The 26,083-nt window shown below is 38.4% G+C and overlaps 1 protein-coding gene across 1 annotated transcript in view; it reads left to right on the forward strand.

Moving 5' to 3' along the window:
* LOC122796056 (TBC1 domain family member 17-like) overlaps positions 1-26,083 on the forward strand; it is a 180,770-nt gene that overhangs the window by 12,062 nt on the left and 142,625 nt on the right. The window contains exon 2 of the mRNA XM_044064520.1: positions 25,235-25,325. Coding sequence (XP_043920455.1) covers positions 25,235-25,325 — 91 coding nt within the window. The remainder of the gene's footprint in view (positions 1-25,234; positions 25,326-26,083) is intronic.

Here is a 26,083-nt window from a genome sequence, read left to right on the forward strand (position 1 = left end):
TGCATAAACCTCATCAGGGCAAGGAGAATTAAAAAGTGGTAACAAGTCTACTGAACAAAGTTCTTCAGCTAGGGTACCTTGTGAACTTTCTACAATGGTCCTACTTGTTATATAAATTTATGTCATATATACCTACAAAACATTCCTTATGAACATTTGGCATCACCAATATTATGTCCTGCGGACAACAGAGCATAATCTTAATATGTTCTATATATAGCCACCAAGCATGTTGCAATTGCCAGTGTCTTATTACAGCTTTGTGTAACATACCCTCTGTTCATCCATAATGCATTCCCAGTGAATATGCGGTGCTATAGGTGCTGTAAACTTGTGACAGCAGTGCTTAATGTGTGCTACATGTAGCCACAGAAAATTCCAAAACACATTTGAGATGATTCAAATGACATATTAATCATACCTCTCAACTGTATAGATTTTTGCAGAATATCCAGATTTTTGCCTCATATTTTTGGTCTTTTTTTAAAAAAAATGTGGTTTCTAGCAAATTAGTGACAAATCATTAAAGACTGAAGTTAGAAATAATGATAGAGATCTGAGTTGCAGACTTTATACCCTTCAGAAAATCCATGCTAATGCAAAACCTGTTATTCTATCAACTTTCTAAGTTTGTAAGAGCGATATTTAAAGATTGTCCCTATTTTTGGGCCTTTGTCCCACTTTTATTTATGCCTTTGTCCAGATTTCTTCCTCTAAGAGCTTGAGAGGTATGCATATTCTTGATTAAAGGTGTATTTCCCCAATTTATCACTGTGTATTTGCTTGCTTGTTTTTTTTTTTTTTTTCTTTGTTAAATATTATAATCCAGTTGTGTAATGGTCTTTTTCAGTGAAGGCCTAACTGGAAAAACTCTACAACTGCAATTCAAATAAGGTGTTAAATTGCTAGATAAAGTAATTAATTTCTAATTATACAAATATAATCTTAGTATTATGTTGATAGCCATATATGTTTATATGCCTTTAGATATGTAATCAAGCTAAGGTTGTAAAAATTACTTATGGTTGTGAAAGGCAAACAGTCCTGTTTTTCCCATGCCAGTCTTTTTTTTTTTTTAGCAGGGGTACTAACACTGTACATAGCCATGTCCAAGTAATGTCCCACAGGGCTCGGTCTTTGGCCCCCTATTGTTCGGCATCTACTTCTCAGAAGTACAGGCCAACATGGGAGGACTTTGGCTGACAAAGTTTGCAGACGACTGCAAACTGGGCGCCATAGTGGAAAGTGCATCGGACACGGATATCCTTCAGAAAGGACTCACGGAAACAGATAGCTGGTGCCAGAGCCATGGCCTGAAGTTAAACGCCAAAAAATGTATAGTCATACCCTTCGGGAAAAACAAGGTAACCCCAAGCTACCATATAGGTGGCAATACACTAAGCACAGAAGAGGTTATCAGGGACCTGGGGACCCAGGTTGACAGTGGCCTTTCTTTTGACACTCACATTGCTAAAGTGGTTAGAAAGACCTTCTACATTGCCCACCTGATCATGAAGGGATTCACATCCAGATCTAGTGAGGTCATTGTTCCCCTGTACTCTTCACTTATCAGACCAATGATCGAGTACAATGCCCCATTCGGGATGTATCGCACCAGACATCTGCAGCAATTGGAGAGACCCCAAAAGTTCCTCACCAAAAGGATAAAGGGACTCCAAAATCTGTCATATGCTGCCAGATTGAAGAAACTCCAGCTCTATTCAGTTTCATACCATCTGCTCAGAGGTGACATGTGCCTGACATACAAGGCCATGTCCAACCCGGAATTAATGGACATGCTCCACCTCAAAAAATCCAAATCCACCAAAACCACTAGAGCAAGCGACTTAAACCTTAGCACGGATATAAATAGGACGTGCTGGAGGGATAGATTTATCACTCAGAGACTCACTATGCTGTGGAATAAAATCCCGGTCCATGTGAGGCAGAGCACCTCGCTGGCTCTGTTCAAGAGAAATCTTGACCTGTGGATGGGCGATCGTAGGTTTATCCCGGGAATCATCTCTGTGTCACTGCTGGACAGAGGCACAACAAACTAATGGGCACAGTATTTTTTCATATAAGGGGTGGCGTAAGCCACAAAAATTTGGGCTAGGCTTATAAATGCCTTAGGGCAGATAGCCTAGTATAAACCTATGAACCTATGAACCTATGAACCTATGAACCTATGATTCTAGGCATCATATGATGTAGCTATATCCACTGCAATATATATGGCAGCATTCATGTACAACCTGCCTCTAACAGATGCTGCCATATGCATGTGTTCATTTCTCTATGCCAAACACAAACACAAAACTGTTAAAATCCCAAAGGCAATCAGGAACACAATAAGAGAGAGCTCGTTTTATAAAAGATTTAATATTACCACATAATAGCCTGTGTGGATACTTTTGTATATTCATCATCTATATTTGCTAACACTTTTTTGAGCTGGTACCCTACTGATGTGTGCCTGTCTGTGATCACTGTTTCTCAGAATATTTTCCTTTCTCTAAGGTATGCCAGTCTTAACATTGGTATATATAAAATGCAGGGGTATGGCGTATTTTCTTTTTTATTTCTAGAACTTGGAATTACTGGTCTCGGGATTGCAATTAAGAGTGAGGACTTCCAAGATGTCTGCACACTCATCAATAGATTTATTAGAGCTCTTTCAGTCTGAAAAAATGAAGCAAAGAAAAAATCCAGTAAAACTTTTCAAGTTTGTTTTATATAGATGTATGATTGCCTATGTCATAAATGATAATTTAATAAAGATATTTCTTGTTTAAAAAGAATCAGTTGCTGGTAAGTAATTATGCTTCCTGAATTATCGCAAAGGAGATATTTGGAGAAAGTAATAGAAAATTGACCAGAAAAGGAAAAGAAAAAAATTCTGGCTATGAGAATCTCATAGCTATTCAGCAAGAAAAGCAATTCAAGTTTCATCTTTGGTTCAGGAGATGGCTTTCACTAATTTAGAGGAAAAAATAAATCAAATGCACTCAGCAATTTTTAAAATAAATAAAACACTGAAAGACTATATAAATTCAACTATCAAAAGGATGGAAAATAAGGAAGCCTTAACTGGCAATTCAGATGACTTGGCAAAACTGCAAATATCAGAAGATGAAATGAAAAAAAAAGAATGACTGAGAGTGAGACTTCCAAGTTGAATTGTTTCAAAAATAATGGAGTTAGAAGGCAGAACTCACAGGAAAAAAAATCTGCTCTCCCACAGAAACTGCATGGAACAAACAACATTAATTTTATGAAAATACAAATAAACAACTGGACTGGTGTTCCAAAGCAGGATTTGTTAATTGAGAGGACACATCATGCATATGCCTCAAGTCTGGCCATGAGGAAGCAGCCAAGACTTATATTAGCAAAGATACCATCATAACAGCAAGAGTGGTTCCTATCAAAATAGTGGCAGAAGGGAACGTTATTAAAAACTGGGGACATCAGGATGTTTGAGGAAAATGATTATTCAGTGTATAGCAGGCAGAGGAGAAGCAAGTTTATCCCAACAATCACTGAATGTCGAGAGACAGGTGCGAAATTCAAGCTGTCGTATCCAGCTTTCTTTAGAATATTTTTTCCCTCAAACTCAAAGACATTTTTGGATGCAGAACAGGCTAAGGAGGAAATAAAAATGTTTAGACAACAAAGGGTGAGCCAACAATTTCAAGGGGACTCTGCGTCCCATTCTTCTGAAAATAACAAAACCTACAGAGAGACTTTGCCAGTGAAATATTTTCTATTGTTGCAAAGGAAAATGCTTGAGGGACAGAAAAAAGCACAGAATTAGGATTTTAATGCATTTAATATAACAGTACACATTTGTACTTACTTATTTAATGATAACTAGTGCACTTGCACTTTTGTCTAAAAAATAATGTTTACTAAAAGCAAGCTGATTTTCACATCTGATGGGATAATAGATATACAAAAAACATAACAATTAGTGTAAGTGGAAACACAGCTGCAACATGCATTTAAATATGGCTAACCTCAATTTTAGATTAGATAATGCCTGATGGTGCAAATATTCCTATATGAAGGGTTAAACATCATTTGTTGAAAATGTATATGGCTTTGTATGTTTGTTCTAAGTTAAAATGGTATGGGAGTTCTGAAAATGTATTTATTTTGAAGGTTTTCATTGAAGAAAAAAGACTTAAACAATGTGCATAGGTTCAAATGGACATGAGAAGAAGCAACTACATAGGTTATCAGCCCACCAAACATTAATATGTACATGTAAGCTAAACAGTGAACATATATAGAACATATATATTCAAAAGAACTGTCATATACAATAGGTGGGGGAAATAGCTTTCTATCATAAAACCACACTGCCCATATTACCATGGAATGTAAATGGCTTTACTGGTACAGACAAAAAGCAATGAGTACTGACATATTAAGAAATGTAGTATACAAAAGCAGCATTAAAGAAACCTTTCTTTTGTTTATAAATGAACATGTGAATTTGACAAATAAAGGATTTCAGGGAGGATATTCAGCATAATGCAGGGGACATAGGAAAATGGGAATAATAATATGGACTGCTGGAGTGGCTCCAATAGTGACATAAGAGAAAAAAAGACATATGGTAGTAAGGAGTTATTGACAGTAAAGGAGGATTATGCTGGCATGAGTTTATATTCGATGTAAATCAGTTCCTATAGGACTAAAGAGAAAATCCTTTATTGCAGCTCAACAGAATTATTTACTTGGTTACAACCATTTACTCTCCCACTTCTGACAAAGTACTTTGTAGACATTTTTAAAATCATACAACTCATTACAATCTCAAAAAACACATTCCCAATCACCTATCTCTCTTTCAGTCCCAGCACACTTCCAGCATTTACTAACTACATTAGGAAAAAAATATCTGAAGTCTGCTTGGGGTATAAAGTATTTATGCAGCCACTTCCTAGCAAAAATTCTAAACATTATGGATGTGCTCCGTTTGTTTTTATCTACAGTATATTGTCTTTCCATTCTCTGTTCCCAATAGTTTCTGACCTCCTCTGAATGATTCTTTAACTATCATGCAATAAGTTATATAACTTGCTAATTATTTCTTTTTTAACAGCAACTTCTGCAATATACTCAATTAGAAACTCTACCAGAGCTGGTCTTTCCTTTAGCACTCCCCTACCTCTCATTGTTTTCCTATACTCTATCAGTCCCTAATAGGGAAGGTAGTTTCTAGCCTGCAGCACAAAGCTCTGTTTGGCCTTACCCCACTCTGTTACCTTTCCCAGTCTTTGACTGTCTTGAATTTGTGCAGACCAAAATGGAAGAGTTGAATGATTTCTCCAAATGAGCTTTGCTAATAGCGAAAGGTGTACAGTTAATTGTCAGAACAACTGTATGGACATCTGAATGGTATCACCGTTGACCTGGTGGGTAGCTACAAGTTTGGTCACAGTTGTTGAGACCAGGAAAGCAGATTATTGTGGAAGTTAGACTGGTAAAGGTGGATCACAAAGTCTCAAAGTCTACTCTACAGAAAAAGTCAGAGTTTCTTGCTCCAGTTTAAGAAATGCCATTGACATAAAATTAAGTGTAATGTTTCATATCCAGCAATCCAGAAGGTGTTTCCCCCATATAGATGCAAATGTTTGCATCAACCCAATTGGCAATAGATATGTTTCAGGAAGGCCTCTGATACTAGATTATGTGAGTGAGGAATCAATAATAGATGTCTCTGGCAAAAACAACAAATGTCTATAAACTGTTGAAGTAGAAGAAGAACGGGGACAAGAGGAAGACCATGATATGTATGGTACTGTGCCTATATACCTATGTGGGGAGCACACTGACAAGTGAAACTGTGTGGGCCACAAGTGGTCATATAGAATGATGGCTTGTAATATCTGTGAGGTTCCTCCAAAATTTGAAAAGTGAGTGATAATGAAAATGTTTGTGAAGCTTTTACCTGCTACAAGGTAATGACAGACGAGTGCTGCACTCGGCAATTTGTTTAAATGATCCTATTTAGAGACATGGTATTTTGTATTGATTGTGGACTAATTGAGTGAAATACTGCTAGGGCTACCTGTAAAGTATTTGACTATAATAAACATTATAAAAACATGTTCTAACATCATATGATGTTTAAGAGATTAATATGATTGTGCATGGTCATATGTGACTAGAGTTATGATGTACAAAAGCAGGCTGTTAATGTTATATAAATGATGTGAATATGTCTTGAAATGTTTGGATAATATACAAGCAAAAGAGCAGACTTATACTTATACATGTCTGTGATTTCAGGACATTTTATTTATTTTTGTAACTTGACATATGATTAATGTTATTGTAATTAGAAATGTTGTGGGATGAAGTGATATGATTTTAAAAACTTGGCCTGATACAGGTAATGAGATATCCTTTGTTGGCAGATAATAGCAGTGTTAGTATTACTCTGAAATAATTTGAAGTAAAAGTCCCTTAGTAATAAGAGGTGCTAATGAAGGCAAGTATGATGAGTAGGGGTGGAGTGAAGGTGGGTCATTATGTAGAATGGCCAGTGCCATTGCATTAAGGTAAATTGATCATATGACATTAAGTACGACATGCTATGGTGGGGAGTTGTGCAGTACTGGAATGGATAATAGGAAACAAGATAAAATATGCCACAAGGATAAGATGCAGTAATGTGCACTTAAAGTGGACATTCTGATACACACACACACACACACACACACACACACACATATATATATATATATATATATATATATATATATATACATAATGTAAGTGGAATTGTCACAATACTGTCTGAATAGATGGTTTACATGTATGTTAGACTCATTTTAAAGTTTATATTTAATTGTCTTGTCTTTTTGGCTTTTCCCGGTTAGGGGTCGCAACAGTGCAACTCCAGTCCGCTAATGATTGGCAGTCGATTTTTATGGTGCCGAGTTGCCAGCCTGACGCCCAACCTTCAGCGAAGGCATGCCCATTCACGCATGTCTTTCGGGGCCACTCGACTGCGGGGAGGACATGCAGACTCCACACAGAAGGCACTCCAGCCAAGAATCGAACAAGAGAACGTCTTGCTGTGAGGTAACAACGCTACCGCTGTACCACCGCGGATTAAAAAGTTCAATTTGCGTTTGTTCTGGTGAACAACAAACAGAAGCTTGTTTATAAAAAAGATTGTATTTACTCTTCAGCTTGTTATATCATTGCATTCTCATTGTTCTACATGTGCAATGAATAAAGAACAGATTAAACCCAACAGTCTAGTTATGAAAAGTCCTTTCAAGAGCCATAATACATAATTTTGAGTCAGAGCATACTATTCTCAATGTGTGCCATACAAATTATTACCAAAAGCATATTAAGACTCTGTCATCATCATTTTCCAAACTGTAAAATATTTTACAGCCCTTCTTCCCTGCCTGAGCACATGAGAGAGCAAGAAAAAATGCATGTCAGGGTGATATTGGCAGAGTGCATTGAAACAGCAGTCTGAGCATGGCGTCTCTTGTATATCTTAATTTTATTACATCTACTAGCTGTCTAGAATATATACTACCATTTAAATATGGATTTCTGCTTCACCTGAAATTTTGGAAGTAACCATGTCTGAACACTTTATTTAGGTGTTGATGCATGGTTTAGACACTGGGTCAAAATATGTGCTAAAGAGAGAGAGAGCTTAATACAATAGATAAGTGTAGTCCAACAGCATCTGTTGTATTATGACTAAAGAACAGTACAACCAGAATTCATCACATTAGTTTTTTTATTATAATGCTGTTCTTGGATGTTGGTTTGTAAACATAAAGGAAAGGTAAAGTGATACAGCACTTATGTTGTCATTGACCTGGTGAACCTAGGCAAAACTACATTGACTGCTCAGGTCTGTCTAAAAATAACTGATGAAAGAAAAAATAATAAATGGGCAAGTTAAAAAATTGTCTTGTTCTGGCAATCCATTATAAGTACCTATGCACAAACTTAGGATTTTCTTTTTGTTAGATGTGGTGGGCATGCATGCGTATATTAACACTGCATAGCCTTTTGATTTGACTTGATAAAATACATACTGCAATAAAAGCCGGGACAAGAACTAGAATCACCGGGTTTAGACCTCTTTTCTCTAACCATTTGCTATTATGCAGCATAATAGATGGGGTTTACAATATGGTGTTAAGGGGGAAGGGGGACTTGGTTAAAGGAATGAGTTTAATGCTTTTATTGTTTTTATTGCCCTTAACAGAACCACGCTCTGCAACCACTCCCTTGCTCCACATTACCTGATTATATATAAATAATGAATGTCTTTAATGCTTTTCATTACACTCAACTAGGATAGCTTGTTTGTGTGTTTCAATAAATATATTCCATTTTAACTCAACTGTGGACAACCTACTATTTTCTCTTTTATTATTTTGTAGTAGTGACTAGGTGCATAACATAATTCAAGGAGTGAACTTCACACTGTCCACACTGCAAAGTTTCTTCTTGGTTTCACTTGCACTACTCCCACACAGCATGCATATATTAGGAATAATGTGGTCCCGCCTCCTAACAAGACGAGTCTGTATTTGTCAAATCAAAAGAAAGAAAGGGCGTGTAACTAGAGCAGAATCTGGGCGTTGCTGTACTCTGCTGTTATAGATAAGGTTGAGATACGGAGTATAGCAACTGACTTCTTACTTAAGGTTCTTATCCATTTCCTTCACATTTGTTTTCAACACCTGCTAATGTACAATCCTTTATCACCAGAAACAAATAATTTCCCATTTGATTGTTGATTCTTTTTAAAAATGATTGGGGCACACTTTTGTATAGCCAGCTTTAACTCCATAAATCTGAGGAAATTCCATTATTTTTATTGCAATGACAAAATATAATCTTTGTGAGATTTGGCCATCTTTCACAGTGGTCACATTCATTAATAAAACATGAAGTTAAACATAGGTTTTAAGTAAAAAAAAATGTTGTTACACTTAAACTTTGACTTTAATAAGTTTGCAGAAGACATTGGTCACTGTTGTAAGAAGTGTTTAAATAATATTGTGTAAAAACAGGAGGATACAGCACTATTCCAGATTTTCATATTTTGACCTTTGTTATTTCACGCTCATTAGGATTATAAAGTTATTCAGTCTGTAAGGATATTTTTACTATGTACATGCCCTGCATTCTTTCCCTGCCCTGGGCCATAAGTTTATTGAGCCTTTGGGATTTCATAGCTCCTTAACTTTGCACTCTAAATGTAGTGAAAGCATTGAGTGTAATTTTGCTAATTACCTGATTTTTTTACAAGCTTGAAACTACAACACTCCAACTGACTAAAGGAAGGAAGGTTTAAAAAGGACAGGACCTGAGACTTACAAAATTCCACTTTTTAAAAATATTATTTCAGCAATTTTGCATTTTAGCAAGCACACTTTACAGACTGCGTGACATATAGGCAGCAAATATTAAGTGCCACTACAAACAAGTCACTAACACGTCTGCTAAGGATTATCCAGCTTGACATTTTTTCTCACTGTTTCCATTCGAAATTAAGGGAAATGTAATCTGACAGGAGAGGTTTGGATGAATTAAACAAATCACCTTTACTCTCATGCTACATTATGGGCAAAAAGTAACTTTTCAAGAAAAAAAACATTCCGTCACGATGTCTGCCCTGTGAGACAGCATTCAGGGTTAGAAAAATGAATTAATAATAAGTACATTTTGTGCTGTTGGCAGGTTCAGATTGAATATAACTTCATGAAAGATTAATATTTTTCAATTTCTACCCATAGTGGTCTTTTAACGAAAGAAGTATGAAAACAGAGGATACAGCACTGCTCCATGTTTTCTGATTTACAGTTTTCCTACCTTTGCTGAAAACAGATTACAGAGCTGTACTTAGATATGAATTATTAAATAATTTAACAAGTATGAAAGTCCACAGGACTTAAACATTCCTGGAGCCATGACTAAAAGCAAGTTATACTTAAAGAGATCACTCAGTATGTCTCTGCTTAAACTACAGTCAGATTCTAAATGTCAGTTTAACAATACGGAACTTGTTGAAATGATTTATAGGTTCATAGGTTCATAGGTTCATAGGTTTATACTAGGCTATCTGCCCTAAGGCATTTATAAGCCTAGCCCAAATTATTGTGGCTTACGCCACCCCTTATATGAAAAAATACTGTGCCCATTAGTTTGTTGTGCCTCTGTCCAGCAGTGACACAGAGATGATTCCTGGGGTAAACCTACGATCTCCCATCCACAGGTCTAGATTTCTCTTGAACAGAGTCAGCGAGGTGCTCTGCCTCACATGGACCGGGATTTTATTCCACAGCATAGGGAGTCTCTGAGTGATAAATCTATCCCTCCAGCACGTCCTATTTATATCCATGCTAAGGTTTAAGTCGCTTGCTCTAGTGGTTTTGGTGGATTTGGATTTTTGAGGTGGAGCATGTCCATTAATTCCGGGTTGGACATGGCCTTGTATGTCAGGCACATGTCACCTCTGAGCAGACGGTATGCGACTGAATAGAGCTGGAGTTTCTTCAATCTGGCAGCATATGACAGATTTTGGAGTCCTTTATCCTTTTGGTGAGGAACTTTTGGGGTCTCTCCAATTGCTGCAGATGTCGGGTGAGATACATCCCGAATGGGGCATTGTACTCGATCATTGGTCTGATAAGTGAAGAGTACAGGGGAACAATGACCTCACTAGATCTGGATGTGAATCCCTTCATGATCAGGTGGGCAATGTAGAAGGTCTTTCTAACCACTTTAGCAATGTGAGTGTCAAAGAAAGGCCACTGTCAACCTGGGTCCCCAGGTCCCTGATAACCTCTTCTGTGCTTAGTGGATTGCCACTTATATGGTAGCTTGGGGTTACCTTGTTTTTCCCGAAGGGTATGACTATACATTTTTGGCGTTTAACTTCAGGCCATGGCTCTGGCACCAGCTATCTGTTTCCGTGAGTCCCTTCTGAAGGATATCCGTGTCCGATGCACTTTCCACTATGGCCCAGTTTGCAGTCGTCTGCAAACTTTGTCAGCCAAAGTCCTCCCATGTTGGCCTGTACTTCTGAGAAGTAGATGCCAAACAATAGGGGCCAAGGACCGAGCCCTGTGGGACACCACTTGTGACCGGCTTGGAGTCTGACACAGCGCCAGCAACTCTAACCCTGTGGGTTCTGTCCTTAAGCCAGTTTGCAACCCATCTTGTGACATATGGGTTTACATTTAAGCTGGTAAGTTTTTCTACAATACCGAGTGGGGTATTGTGTCGAAAGCCTTTGCAAGGTCAAGGTAGGCTGTATGGACTGCCTTTCCCTCATCAATGGCCTTGGTGACTGTTTGAAGAAGTCAACCAAGTACAAAAGGCATGATCTTCCCTTGACAACGCCAAACTGGGTCGGGTCCAATGTCTGCAAGTCCCTAATATTTTTGTTTATGAGCTCCATTATGATCCTCTCCATAGCTTTGCAGACTAGACTTGTTAAGCTTATGGGCGGTAATTACCAGGGTCCGTGAGGCACCGCCTTTGTGGAGTGGGACCACAGTTGCCGTCGCCACTCATTGGGCACGTATCCTGTGGTAAGGCTGAGATTAAACAGCTGCCTTATGTGCGGGTTTAATTCCTCATTTAGCTCGTGTAGCACACAGCTGGGGACACCATCCGGTCCCATTGATGCTGTGTTTTTAGCTTTAGAGAGCAGCTTTCACCTGCGCATTTGAGATGTCCGGGAGGCTACACTCGGCTGGGATAGTTATCTCTCCTTTAGAGGGAGAGGGGTGAACTTTGCACTGAACCTGTCTGCCAGTATGTTGGCAATGTCTGTGGGTTCAGTGATTTTTGTATCATTTTGGACTAATTCTGAGCATATCTGGGAGTTTCCACCCAGGTTCCTAACATAGCTGAAAAGGCCTTATGATTGTCCTTTGAATCCATGGCAATTTTTCTCTCAAAATTGGCCTTAGTTGATTTTATGAGTGCTCGTATTTTTTACTAATAATGATCAGGGGTGACTTCCCTTTTATGGATTTTGTTCTATCATGTAATAGCTTTCTCCTCTTATTGTAAAGTTTGTTAATAGCTGGGGTCCACCAGACTGGACGTTTGCCCTTTGTGGAAAGAGTCTTGGTTTTATTTGGGATTGCCTGATCCATGCAGTCCTGGAGGTGTTCATAGAAGGCATTTGTAAGGGCTTCCAGCTTGGGTTGTGGTTTCCTCTGGCTCAGGGGCCTTGAAGGATACCACACCAGTCTTGAGTAGTGTGAAGTTTGCTTTAGAGAAGTTCTTCACTATGGTCTTTTTTGCTTGGGGTGGGGGCGGGATGTGGATTTCCAGTGAGATTAGTTTATGATCAGATCTCACCAATGAGGGATATACTTCTGGTGTGGAGCATTTTGTCCCCATGTTTGTGACAATGAGATCTAGTATATTTTCTCCTCTCGTGGGAAGAGTGACTAGCTGTTCCATGGCATTTGAATTTATGAACTCCAGGAACCATTGGGCTAGAAAGTTAGGGCTTGAGTAATGTTCCCAGTCTATATTCGGGTAGTTGAAGTCACCCAATATGATGGTGTTTGGAGATACATTTATACCCTCCAGTGTCTTCAGGAAGGCTGTGTGGGGTTCCTGAGTTTGAGAGGGTGGCCTGTAGCATGCTACAATTTGTAGAGCAGTTTTGCCTATGGTTAGTTGCACCTGGATGGTTTCCGAGCTTGATGCGTTGCCACCAACCTGGAGGTGTGAGTATCCTTTATGAATATGGATACACCCCTCCTTTTGTGGTGTGGTCCGGGTTTTGGGGCGGACGCATGATATGAGGTAAAACCTAATAGTGCCGGGTGCTCTCAGGAGCCTTGAACCAGGTTTCAGTTACAGCACAGACATCGATGTTCTCCATACTGAGAAGGGCCTCGAGTGCGTGCATTTTGAGATTTAGACTTCTGGCATTGAGCAGCATTACCCTCAGTTTCTTCCCATTTTGTTTTCTAGGGTGGTAGGTTTAGAATTTGAGCCTTGCCTAAAAAGGCACTATGGGGTGGCAAGAGCCTTAGCCAATATCCGGAATCAGGGGTGACAGGTGCAAGCCGTCCCTTAAGCAGCGTGGCTTGTCAAGCATGTCATCCCAGGCAGACAGACACTGGATCCCCTTTGAATGACACCAGACATTAAGCCAATTGTTAAAGCTGATCATCTTGTCTCTATATTGTGGCATCATTCTTGGTGAAGGAAGGATACTGCTCAGGGTTAGGGTCATACCTGCCTGGGCTACATAATCAGAGAGCTCCTCTATGTCTCTTTTCATGTAGTCCAGGGAGGTACGTCTCAGGTCGTTCACACCAGCATGGACAATGACTGTGTCATATTTGTACTTGCCATGGAGTGACCAGTGCTTGTGTTATGTGGCGGATTCTAGCGCCCGATAGGCAGCTTACTGTGACCCTCTCCTTGTTCAGCCTGGTGAGTGGGACGTCAGTGTGTCTGACTATGGAGTCACCTATGACAAGTATGTTTGGTGTTGTATTTGGCCTTAAGGGCTGTGACTGCTTTGCACACTGCTTTTGTGGTTTATGTGTTGCTTGTGGGGTGTCTTGAGGTAGCAGTTGTTTGGGTGTCTGCTTTGGAGGCCTCTGCTGTTTAGGTAAATTTTACTCAGAGCCTCAGTATGTCTTTGTGTGTTTATGTGTTTGATTCAGTGGAGTGGTAGCATTATGTGAGGCTGGTTTTGTGGTGTGTGTAGTTGCCTTCTCCTCCTGTCTGGTCTTGCCAGTCCTGAGTTGAGAGAGCTCAGCCTCCAGTTTGGCTAAATAGCTGCATCTCTCAAGTATTTGTGTTATGTGGGAGGAGGAGAGGGTTGTCTGTGTACATGAGGCAGTTATAACATTGCCTCAAGATTCCCAGATTCACCAGCTGGACCGGAGAGGAGATTGACAACTGACCTTTGGACATGCTAGAATAATATTGGGAAATCCTTAATTGAAAACAAGGGCCAGTGGGGAGTGAGGGTGTAGTGCTTTTAATTTTTAGTGCTGACTTATATAATTGCTTTAGTGAGCAAGTGCCAGGTAACTTGAGTGCAATGTGTTACAAGTAACTAAATGCAAAAACGACAACAGTAACTTTCTTTCAAGTGAAACAAGGAAATAAGTACAGTAAGCAATGCAGATATCACTAGTGATCCACAGAAGCGCTGAGAAGTTGCGTATTAGGTGGAATTAGCTTCCAGGGAAATAACAAGCAAACAAACAACAAGCATATAAACAAAGCTAGATTCAGTAGGCCTGGATCTAGTCTATGCTAGAGCAAACAAGGTGAACCAATTTCAGTAAGATACAGTTCAAATATTCAGGCACTATAAACCTTTAACCAGAAAATTCCCAGCTCAGAAGGGCAGAGTCCAGCCTCTTCTCCCACAAGAGTGCAGACCACGAACCTTCTTAATGTAAAATAACTGGCCTGAAGCCCAAGTGCCTAAACCAGAACTAATACACTTGGACACTGGGCTCTCAATCAGCAGTTCCCAACTTAGAAGGATGAAAGCTACCTGTCCTGCCACCACAGTGCTTGCCACAAACCTTCCTAATGTAAAACAACTGTTCTGAAGCCCAAGTGCTTAATCCAAAAGACTTGAATGATAGCTACACTTTAATCAAGTTACAACCAAGCAGTAATAAATACCATTGAATACTTTAGAGAATGTCTGGATTAGTGCTCAAGTTACACAAACAAAGCTAGATCCAGCAGGCCCGAATCCAGTCTATGCCACAGCAAACAAGGCACCAACTTCAGTAAGGAACAGTTCAGATATGCATGCACTATAAGCCTTTAACCAGAAATTCCCAGCTCAGAAGGGCAGAGTCCAGCCTCTCCTCCCACAAGAGTGCAGACCACGAACCCTCTTAATGTAAAATAACTGGCTTGAAAGCCCAAGTGCTTAAACCAGAATTAATACACTTTTAGAATAACAGACACTGAGCCCTCAATCAGCAGTTCTCAACCTAGAAGGATGTAAGCTACCTGTTCTGCCACAACAGTGCAGACTACAAACCCTCTCAGTGCAAAACAACTAACTGGTCCGAAGCCCAAGTGTTTAAACCAAAAGGCTTAGAATGAGTTACACCAAGCAGTAATAAATACAATTGAGTATTTTAAGATGATGCAAAAGTAAAAAGAAGTAGGTAAAAACACAAGTACAGTAAAAGCAGATGAAATTTTTTCTGAACAAGTGCTGAGATCAAAGAAACAGATTTGAGTGCTGAAACTAGAAAACTGGCTAGTTATAAGAAATAAACAAGCTAGAAGGCTTCCCTCAAACACATAAAAATATGTTTATTTCACATGTCATAAAAAGTAGCACAGTAAATTATGCCAGTAATATTTTCTGAATTAAGATTGAATTTATTGTAAATTCACAGCTCTGCATAGATTTTGATCCATCAGACAGTGTCCAGGATAGCACATGCATCTGTCCTGTAATCATACTCGATAACAGTTGCAACAAATTGCATCTACAGTTGCTGAGACTGCAGGCTTAGAACATGCTTAGAAGACCTCACCCACTTCTAAGCATTATTCCATACACAGTGCAACATATAGTAAGGCGATGCATTGCTGCACATGTGGGAATCAAGTCAAAAAGAAACCGACTGATCAAAAGGCAAAACATAGTCACAAGAGATCACAAAACATAGTACGTTAACTCAGAAAGCCCTTAGTTATGCTAATCCATGCCTATATCTCTTCACTTCTGAGTATAAATTCAGAGTCCATCAATTTCTAAAATAGAAAGTCTCCAGAGAGTGGTATATTTTGGAGACAAAGTCATCAGTAAAAACAAGGTGATAAAGAGAGGCAGTAATGATTATTTATTTTATTATTTATTTTATTTTACATTTGTTGACCGGGCTAGTCCAGCTGGATACATATCCATTTTCAGCAGAGGCCCGGGGAGAAAAGCTCCTCGAGAGTACAAAACAATGTTTGACGTTAATCAAATAAAAACAGTAAATAAATTCACAGTTTAAGGAATAGAAGTACTATATACAATTTAGCTATTTTATGCAAAAAAGAACATATTGAAATAAATAGTTGGGAAAAAATAAGTAAATAAGTACAGTACAGGAACATGCTAGAAAGAGGTGTGTTAACATAAGATACTAGAGTGACAAAGAGAGATATTAAGATATAAGAGATAGTCCAAATTAGTTGAAAGACAAGTTCAGCTTCTGGATTCCAGTATGCAGGTAGATTATACAGACATTAAGATTTAGAAATTTAGTGAGAAGACAAGAGTTGTTAGTCTGGGTTAAGACAGGTGCATAGCCAATGTGTTTTAAGGTAGGATTTAAGCCTGATTTTGAATTGTGTAAGTGATGGTAGTGAGGTTAGGTCGCTGGGAAGAGAGTTCCAGGTTTTTCCAATGGTGTTAGAAAAAAGAGAGTCCCCTGCCTTGTTGTTGGCTATGTGTGTTAGTACTAGCAGTTTAGTAGCTGAGCGCAGGGTATTAAGGTTACTGTAGGGAGTGATAAGGTTGGTAAGAATTGGTGTGTTACTAGGCTGATACAGGATTTTATAGGCAATTATTAATTGATTAAGTAGAAGTAGGTTGGGTAACTCTAGCCATCCAAGATTTTTATAATTAATACAGTGGTGGGTCCTAAATGTAGAGCCAGTTGCAAATCTTGCAATATTGTTGTAGGAGACTACTAGTTTGTTCATATTGGTTTTTGAGAGGTTAGTATAAATAGGGGAGGCATAGAGGAGGGTAGAGATGAAGTGGGTCTGGGCAATAGTAGATCTAGCTAGTGGGGTAAGAAAGGATTTGATTCTATATAGTGAGCCTAGTTTTTTGTTAACTGTTTTTATGGTATTGTTTATGTGGGCCTCAAAGTTAAGGTTATTGTCAATTAGTACTCCTAGGAGTTTTGTGTTAGAGTCAGGGGATATAATAGTTCCATTGTTAGAAGTGACAGTAAAGTTTAGAGGTGTGTGTCTATGGGTGGGAGTAAAAAGTAGAAGTTTGGTTTTTTTAGGATTTAGGATAAGACATTGATGTTGTAGCCAATCCTCAACTGTGTTAAACACTTTTTGGGTAAGAGATTGTAGGTCTGCTGGATTTGGGGCTGTGCAGATTAATGTGGAGTCATCAGCATATTTGGTGGAGGATTTGGTCATTAATTTAGTAGGCTATATATTGGATAGTACACATTGCAACTGGGGTCATGCAGAGTCAGACCATCAACTAGTAGTGAAACCTATTTAATCAGGGAAGAAAGCAGGAAGTAGTGAGTAAAACTGAACTTGTGGTCAGGGTATAATGATTAGATCAGATTGTGCACCCCAAATAGTCCATGGAAGGGTCACATATGATTTGCAGCAGTATGATTGCACTGAGTCATTTTATATGTTAAATAATATACATTTTGTATTTCTCATTGCTTATATATTTAAATGTATTCATGTTCCATGCAGTCTGACCTTTTCAGTCATTCTCATTCAGAAACTAAGACTTGTGTACTTTAGAATGCAATCTGTATAAGAACATGTGGCTCAGTCCTATGTGTATAGTTTGTTTGTTTTACTGCTGCATGAATGCTGCTTCAAACCCTTTATTTGTAATTGGTTTATTTTCTTTTAGTTTTATTTATTTATCCTTTGTTGACCAGGTTAGTCCCAGTAAGCTAGTAGCTTGATTTCAAGGGAGATCTGAGATGGTATTTATATTTCCTGTTGGGAATTTGGTCAGGCTATGAGGGATCTTTCCCTACTCTTTTTGATAAGTACCTTGGGATCTTTTACATCCATCTGTTCTGCCATGCAACTCAAGCAGATGGGAACTTTGACAATTCACCTAGAGGACTGCATGTAAGTAGGCTGTACCTTAGCACTGCTTCTATAGTTTTATACTGCCTTATTTTTTATAGGTTCATAGGTTTGTACTAGGCAAGCAGCCCTTCTGGGACATTTTAAGCTTAGCCAGTTTCCCTTTTTGTGCTTCAATTAATCTACCTCATTTGATTTTCGATTGGCCTTACCCATCCCATAATCAATGATTATATATTAACCCTAGTAAGTGTAACTGGGATCATACCATAGATAATGTGATGAGACCCATGTGTGGAATAAAACGTTTAGGTGCAGCCTCTGTTTATTAGGAATACATGTGGAAATCCTGGGGTAAATTTTCTGTTTCTAATCCATAATTCCAAGCTGTGCTTGAATATGGACAGGGATAAGCTTTGTTTTATATGGATGGGGAGTTTGTTCCATATCAGTAGTATCATCTGTGAGATAAACGTACCCCTCCAAACCATTCTGTTGATGTTGTAGAAGAAGTCGGTAAACTGCGAAAACTGCACTCTAAAACCACCAACAAAAGTCAAAAGAAGTTTACATCCCTAGACTGAGTATTTCTGATGCCATTTAACTTACTTCTTCTTCTGGCTTTTTCCCGGTTAGGGGTCACCACAATGGATCACCTGTCCCTCACGATTGGCAGTGGAGTTTTATGGTGTCGAGTTGCCAGCCCGGTGCCCAACATTCCACAGAAGGCACACACATGCATGCACTCATGCCTAGGGCCAATTTAGAGTGTCCAATCCACCTACAGCATGTCTTTGGGAATGTGGGAGGAAACCGGATCACCCAGCGGAAACCCACGAGACCACAGGGAGGACATGCAGACTCCACACAGAAGGCACCCCAACTGAGGATCAAACCAGAAAACCTCTTGCTGTGAGGCAGCAACCCTAACTGCTGCACCATCATGGCCTCCCATGCCATTTGACTTGTTGATGCACAGTAATTCCATCAGTTTGGGATTGGAGGATGCCTTGTATGCCAGACTCAGGTCATCTCTTAGCAATCTGTAGGATATCAAGTATAGTGATAGGGCTTTGAGTTAGCCCAATTTTTGCTATTGTTTAGGTCCTGCATCCTTTTAGAAAGGTATCTCCATGGGCATTCCAGTTGTTGCATGTGTCTGGACAGAAGCATGGCAAAGGGGGCATTATATTCAATGATTGGCTTAATGATAAAAGTAGTACAATGATATCCCTAAATCTAGACACAATCCCTTTGTTTATAAGCTGTGCCCTAAATAAGCACTTTCTTACAACAATGGACACATGTTGGTCAAAAGTTAAGTCACTATCCACATGTTTTAAAATCCCAAACAATTGGGTCCAAATGTTAGGGGTGCATTGTCATTTTGGTAGTTCCTGAGGTAGATAACTTCCAAAGGATATATATGTAATGCATTTTTGGACATTTAGTTTCAGTCTATTATATGGCACCAGTTATTTATTTGCACCAAACCTTCTTGCAGGATGAACAGCTGCCATATTAAATATTTACTGGAATTTGATCATTTCCCCATAACAGAACTTATTTACTGTTACTTGAGCATTTGTGAGGCAAACTAGTTAAAAGAAGATTTCATTGTAAAAATGCCCCTTTTGCTTGGTGTCTGCAGCAGACTATAGAGAGTATGCTCTTCTTAGATCAGGTACTGCACAACAAAATATCTGGTAGTGAAAATATGATAAACTGAGGCTACATATATTAGTGAACCATAAAATTATAGGTTCATTTATCAAACTTACAACCTACTGATCTTCATGAAGCTTGATTGCTACATCCCCATGCATACCTCTCACCTGTTCAGATTTTCCCAGAATGTCCAGATTTTTGGCTCATATTTTTGACCTCTTCCTTATAAAATTTGTGGTTTTCTGGCAAATCATTGGGATGATCTGAGGATTGAAGTAATTAAATAATGACATACATTTGAGTTTCAGACTTCAAATCCTTCAGAAAATGTATGTTAAAACAAACCATGCTACTCTAGCAACTTTCTAAGTTTATAAGAGCAGTATTTAAAATGTGTCCCTATTTTGAGGCTTTTGTCTCCCCATTTTGTTTGGCTTTTTCCAGCTTTCTTGACTAAGAAGTTGAGAGGTATGACCCCATGTAATGTTCTACAAAATATCAAAATTATTCTTAAAGATAGTCAGTGATGGACTTCGTGTGACTGTAAGTAGAAACGTATTCCATATTTGTGGATGGCACAATGTACTGTTTCTAATTTTGAATATTTTTTCTAGTATTAGGCTCCCAAATTTTTATATTTTTTTCTAGTATTAGGCTCCCACACTGCTGTGAGCTCCCCAGTGGTGTTCTCCAGGCTTAGACCTACTATGCTTTTCATACCAGTCAAAGGTCACTTCTATATAAGGTATAAGAAACACAACATAATGACAATTCCTAAAGCCTCTCTGAATTGTTTAGGTTCACTAACCCCTATAGCTTTTTAGCACAGATTGTTGAATCTTTTCAACTTGCTTCAGGTGGCTTGTTTGAAGGCTAAACACAACTCTTTATTCAATAATTGGTTAGATCCATGTAGTACAAATTAGTACAGTTACCTCCTTGGAGTGATGAAGCATACCATTTGAATTAGCTGGGCTGCAGAATATTTTCTAGCTTTGGTAGAAACACACTACCTGTAGTTTAAATTATGGTCTGTCACTGTCCCTAGAGCTTTAATGATGTGTCATTTTGTGGTATGTTATTAATTCAAAACTCAAGAATTCTAAATGCATGGCATACTAAAGTTGTCTAACATTTTGTAAAAATTAAACTCACAGAAATATGGCTCTGACATCCATACACAAATACAAAGTCCCCCTTTAGGCACTGAGAATTATAGAACTGAAAGGATAACATTAGCTGTCCTGTGGGATCGAATCCAAGACCTCCAACATGTCATGCTGGTGTCAGTGCTGCTGGATGAACAAATGCCTCTGATAATCTGGGTTTGAGTATTAACTTCAGAGCCTTATTCCTTTAGCTAGGTACCCCCCCAGCAGGGTGACCAGAGTCAAATTACAAACACCCATGCTCAAATACAGAGAAAGCCCTCTGCTCAGGTACTCTTATACTCATATAAGTGAAAGGATAATATTACCTCTTGTTTGAGCTCTTAACGGAAAATGCATGTTGGATCGGCAGCAGTGACACCAGCACAGTGTTTTGCAGGTCCTGGGTTTGAGTCCTAAATGACAGCTAATATTATCCTTTCACTTAAATGTTCCTACACTGGCACAGCCCCCTCAAGCTCCTTATGTAAGTACAGGTTCACCACTGCCATTGCAGAAAGGGCAAGGTGACAAAGTTAATCAGTCACCTGCAGAAATTCAAAATGTCAGACTCTACACAGCTGAGGAGGTGACACCCAAATTCAAACACATATAATTCAATAGAAAATGAAAACTAGTGCATATCACATTTTTCACATTGAAATGGTCATCACGAAGGTGACGATTTTAAGTAATAGCATTATCAAAAGTGTCAAAAGGATTTTCTTCCTTGGAGTTAAACTTACAAATGTGGTTCTTCTCTGGAAGGTCATTGATTTCATATGAGTAATTCCTTCAGGGCATCATGTTGCCTAAAACATAATTCAGTGTGTTATGCTTGTAAAAATTACCCTACCTCCTACTTTGTGAACCACATGCACTAGTTTTGGCATCAGGTTTTCCCTCAAAATGCATGTCACCAAACTAATGGGTACAGCTTCAACTGCTGATACAGACCAAGAGCCACCCCAGGTCTCAGAAAGGAAATAACAGCTTCACCTATGAGGGCTGTTTATGATTTTGTTTCTGCCTGCTGGTAGGTCACATTTTTCAAAGTAAATTGTTTGTATGCACTAATTCCAGCCTCACAAGCTGATGTCCTCTTCCAATATCCATCTGAGACAACAAGATTGCCTTGTAGATGACTTATGCCACCTCGAATAGACAACAAATTCAAGCGAGCAAGATCAATTTTAGGGCATCTGTGCTATATGTTATTGCACTCTGTCACAAGAAATTCAAATTATTTTTTTGCACCCGTTGACCCTCCTACCTGTCAGCTGAGAGGGACCATCATTTAGGCAGCCATCAGAGAAGGTTCAAGAGCTTTCCATTTTCCACTGTATCTTAAATACATACCCACTGATAGCCCAGTATGCAATGGGCATCAATATCAGTGTTGCACCACCTCTCAGTTAAGCAAGAGGCTGACATGAGCAGGCCTGACCTGCACACCCACAGGCAGCATCATATGGGTGTTTCCCTAGTTATCACAACACCCATCTGCATGTGCCCCAATTTTTTACACCCCCTCTGTTCCCTAGGATGGGTGCACTCATCCTTCCTGGCTGCACTGTTAAGCACCCAAGCTGTTATTCAAATTCAGGTCATTTGGGACATAGTGAAGCACCAAGGACCTTTATACTTCTACACCCCCAGTGCAAGCATAGGTAATAAGTTTGTTATGTAATCCATGGTCCTGTTTTAGTCCTTTTGATAATGTCAGCTGAATAGTGTCCAGTATGGTCCTCACTCTTCAGTGTTTATGTTGTTCAGTGAGTTATTTTGCAGAGCATGTTAGAAAAACATATTTATTCTATTTCATTCATTTGTTAACTGGGTGAATGCTGTAGGCATATGTCTGTTTTCAGGGGCAACCAAAGACCACTTTCTGGTTAAGTGATTTGCTCTGAGGGCATTTATAACACAGAGGTTTAATTCATAGGTAAGTAAGTCAGCTGAAGGGGTCAACCCTAACATTCCTTATTTTTAAATCAGGTGATGAAGAAAAGATTCTCAATTTAAATACACTTATAAAAGGAATACTTTTTCCCCACATTGATATTTAGTATTTTGAACTAGTGTTTGTGTTGAACGTCTTGATAAGACTGCCTTTGACCTTACTTCTGACCAACTTGTGACTGTACTAACCCACTGCTGGATTCACTGCCAAAGAGCTTCCAGTTTGGAACATTTTTTTCAGTCAGCCCTTGCCACAATGCAACCATTGATGTGTTTTTGCCACAGAGCACTAATTGCTAATACCGCAGAGTAAAGGAACATGTAATATTCCCTTTCTCCCAGTGTGTGCAACCAGTGTTAGCATATTTAATAATTGGGAATATTGGGATTATGCCCCCTCAAAGAAAAGTTATATTTATAAATGGCAGAATTTTGTTATATTGCTCAATAGTGGCTCAGGTATTGGAATATTGTGGTCAGCAAGTTAATTGGTTTTATGATCATTTCTGGGATCTCAAAGTCAGTCCTTAACTCCAACCATCTACCACCTTCAGCTACGTGCAAGCAATTCTAGCATAACGTATAGTAACTGCCACAACCTTGCAACTGAAGGGCATCCTAGTATAATGTGACATAATGTTTGGCGCATTCTGCTGTTGCAGTGTCTTCAGACCAGAGAATATCCTCAATATCTCTGCTCTGTCCTGTACCTGCAGCTAGATATCCATTATATTATGTAGTGTGTTATATATACTACTGTCCTGTACCAATAGTATTCTGCAGCTAGATATCCATTATATTATATAGGTGTTATATATACTACTGTCCTGTACCAATAGTATCCTGCAGCTAGATATCCATTATATTATATAATGTGTTATACATACTGCTTTCCTGTACCAATAGTATCCTGCAGCTAGATATTCATAATATTATATAGTGTGTTATATATACTACTGTCCTGTACCAATAGTATCCTGCAGCTAGATATCCATTATATTATATAGTGTGTTATATATACTGCTGTCCTCTACTAATAGTGTCCTGCAGCGAGATATCCATTAGGTTATATAATGTGTTATACATAATGCTGTCCTGTACCAATGGTATCTTACAGCTAGATATCCATTATATTATATAATGTGTTATACATACTGCTGTCCTGTACCAATAGTATCCTGCAGCTAGATATCCATTATATTATATAATGTGTTATATATACTGCTGTCCTCTACCAATAGTATCTTACAGCAAGATATCCATTATGTTATATAATGTGTTATACATACTGCTGTCCTGTACCAATGGTATCCTGCAGCTAGATATCCATAATATTATATAATGTGTTATATATACTACTGTCCTGTACCAATAGTATCCTGCAGCTAGATATCCATTATATTATATAATTTGTTATATATACTGCTGTCCTCTACCAATAGTATCTTGCAGCGAGATATCCATTATGTTATATAATATGTTATACATACTGCTGTCCTGTACCAATGGTATCCTGAAGCTAGATATCCATTATATTATATAATGTGTTGTATATACTACTGTCCTCTACCAATAGTATCCTGCAGCTAGATATCCATTATATTATATAGTGTGTTATATATACTACTGTCCTGTACCAATAGTATCCTGCAGCTAGATATCCATTATATTATATAATATGTTATATATACTACTGTCCTGTACCAACGGTATCCTGCAGCTAGATATCCATTATATTATATTATATAATGTGTTATACATACTGCTGTCCTGTACCAATGGTATCCTGCAGCTAGATATCCATTATATTATATAATGTGTTATACATACTACTGTCTTGTACCAATCGTATCCTGCAGCTAGATATCCATTATGTTATATAATGTGTTATACATACTGTTGTCCTGTACCAACGGTATCCTGCAGCTAGATATCCATTATATTATATAATGTGTTATACATACTACGGTCCTGCAGCTAGATATCCATTATATTATATAATGTGTTATACATACTACTGTCCTGCAGCTAGATATCCATTATATTATATAATGTATTATATATTCTACTTCTACAGCTCATCTGTTTATACTGAGTGCATTTTTTTTTTTACTCTTCTCAAGGTAATACCAGAAGACAGGAGAATATGAAGGCCTCCTTAAAACTGAATTATATCACAGTCTGGGAGTGCTGACAGCATAACACTAAACACTGTCTGATTGTTTTATATGTGAATATTCAGAGTATGGTTACATGCTTACTGACAGTTTAGGAATGTGTACTGTCTTTTTTGATGTGACCTTGTAAGATAAACAAACTGAAAATTTGGCGTAATAACTGTGAGCTGAAAACAAGAATATGGGATAAGTAAGTAAAGACTTTTAGCTTTGGAAATTTTCATTCTTATAATCCAGTACTTTAAGAGTATCACTTCTTCAAGTGAAACATAAATGTGACAGGAGTAGTTATATTGTTGATGATCAAACTGCACTAAAAATCATGACAGTTGACATCCATTAAACATATGCCATGCAATGAAATATTCATCTCTTGCAAAAAACTTGAATTTTATGAAACAGTACCAAAGACAATTCATCTGTTTTTATATTTACCAGATTTAGAGGAACAGTTGTTAAAGAAGTTGGATCCCGAACTACATGCTCACGTTACAAAGATCGATGTGGATCGCCTGACATTCTGCCATAGGTATGTTACTGTATGGGCTCAAGAAAATACTGTGCCATTTCTGCCTGTATGCTATATTACTGTGGCAATCAAATTTCAGACAAAAAGGATACCTATCTGGGCAACTCCTCTGTAAAATGGTGTGTACAATCACCTGTACTTGTAACTTTAAATTAGATTGCAGAAGCAGCCATACTCTCATACTGCCTCTATGCAGCCCAAAGAAAGGGAGTGGCTGCTCGTTAAAGAACAAGTAGAGTGTGCCTCAAGCTTTTCTGTTGTTATCGCTACACTCTGAACTCAACACCAACAAGGATATCTACATAGGAAATTCTAGACAAGATGATTCCAATTAGTTTAATATGAGAGGTTAATAAAGGTGGTTAAGTTCCACCTGTATTTTCTCAACCCAACAGGATGCAGGTTTCACTTGAAATCCTTAAATATAGATTTAGAGTATTACACAAACTGCATTGTGAACCTTGAATAAATGAATGAGTAATCCCCGAATCCCTTAATAACAACGAGTACCACCAAGAAGTTAATGTATTTTTTCCACCATCACTGCCTAGGGAAGCACACGAAGAAAAGCTCCAATGCATTTCTTTACCACATATATGTAGCTCTACTATACAAGTCCCTTTCATCCTTTGTGACTGTTTCTTCAGATCCCCTAATATTTTTTAAGCAATGAGTCTGGGTTATGTGTAGTTGCAGTAAGATTTTCTAATGAGGAGCATTGTTTGCCAAATTGGGTTTCACACTTAGAAGTAAATAAT

The sequence above is a fragment of the Protopterus annectens genome, chromosome 2.part2, assembly GCF_019279795.1.
Source record: "Protopterus annectens isolate FY-2018-M chromosome 2.part2, PAN1.0, whole genome shotgun sequence".
Lineage (NCBI taxonomy): Eukaryota > Metazoa > Chordata > Ceratodontiformes > Protopteridae > Protopterus > Protopterus annectens.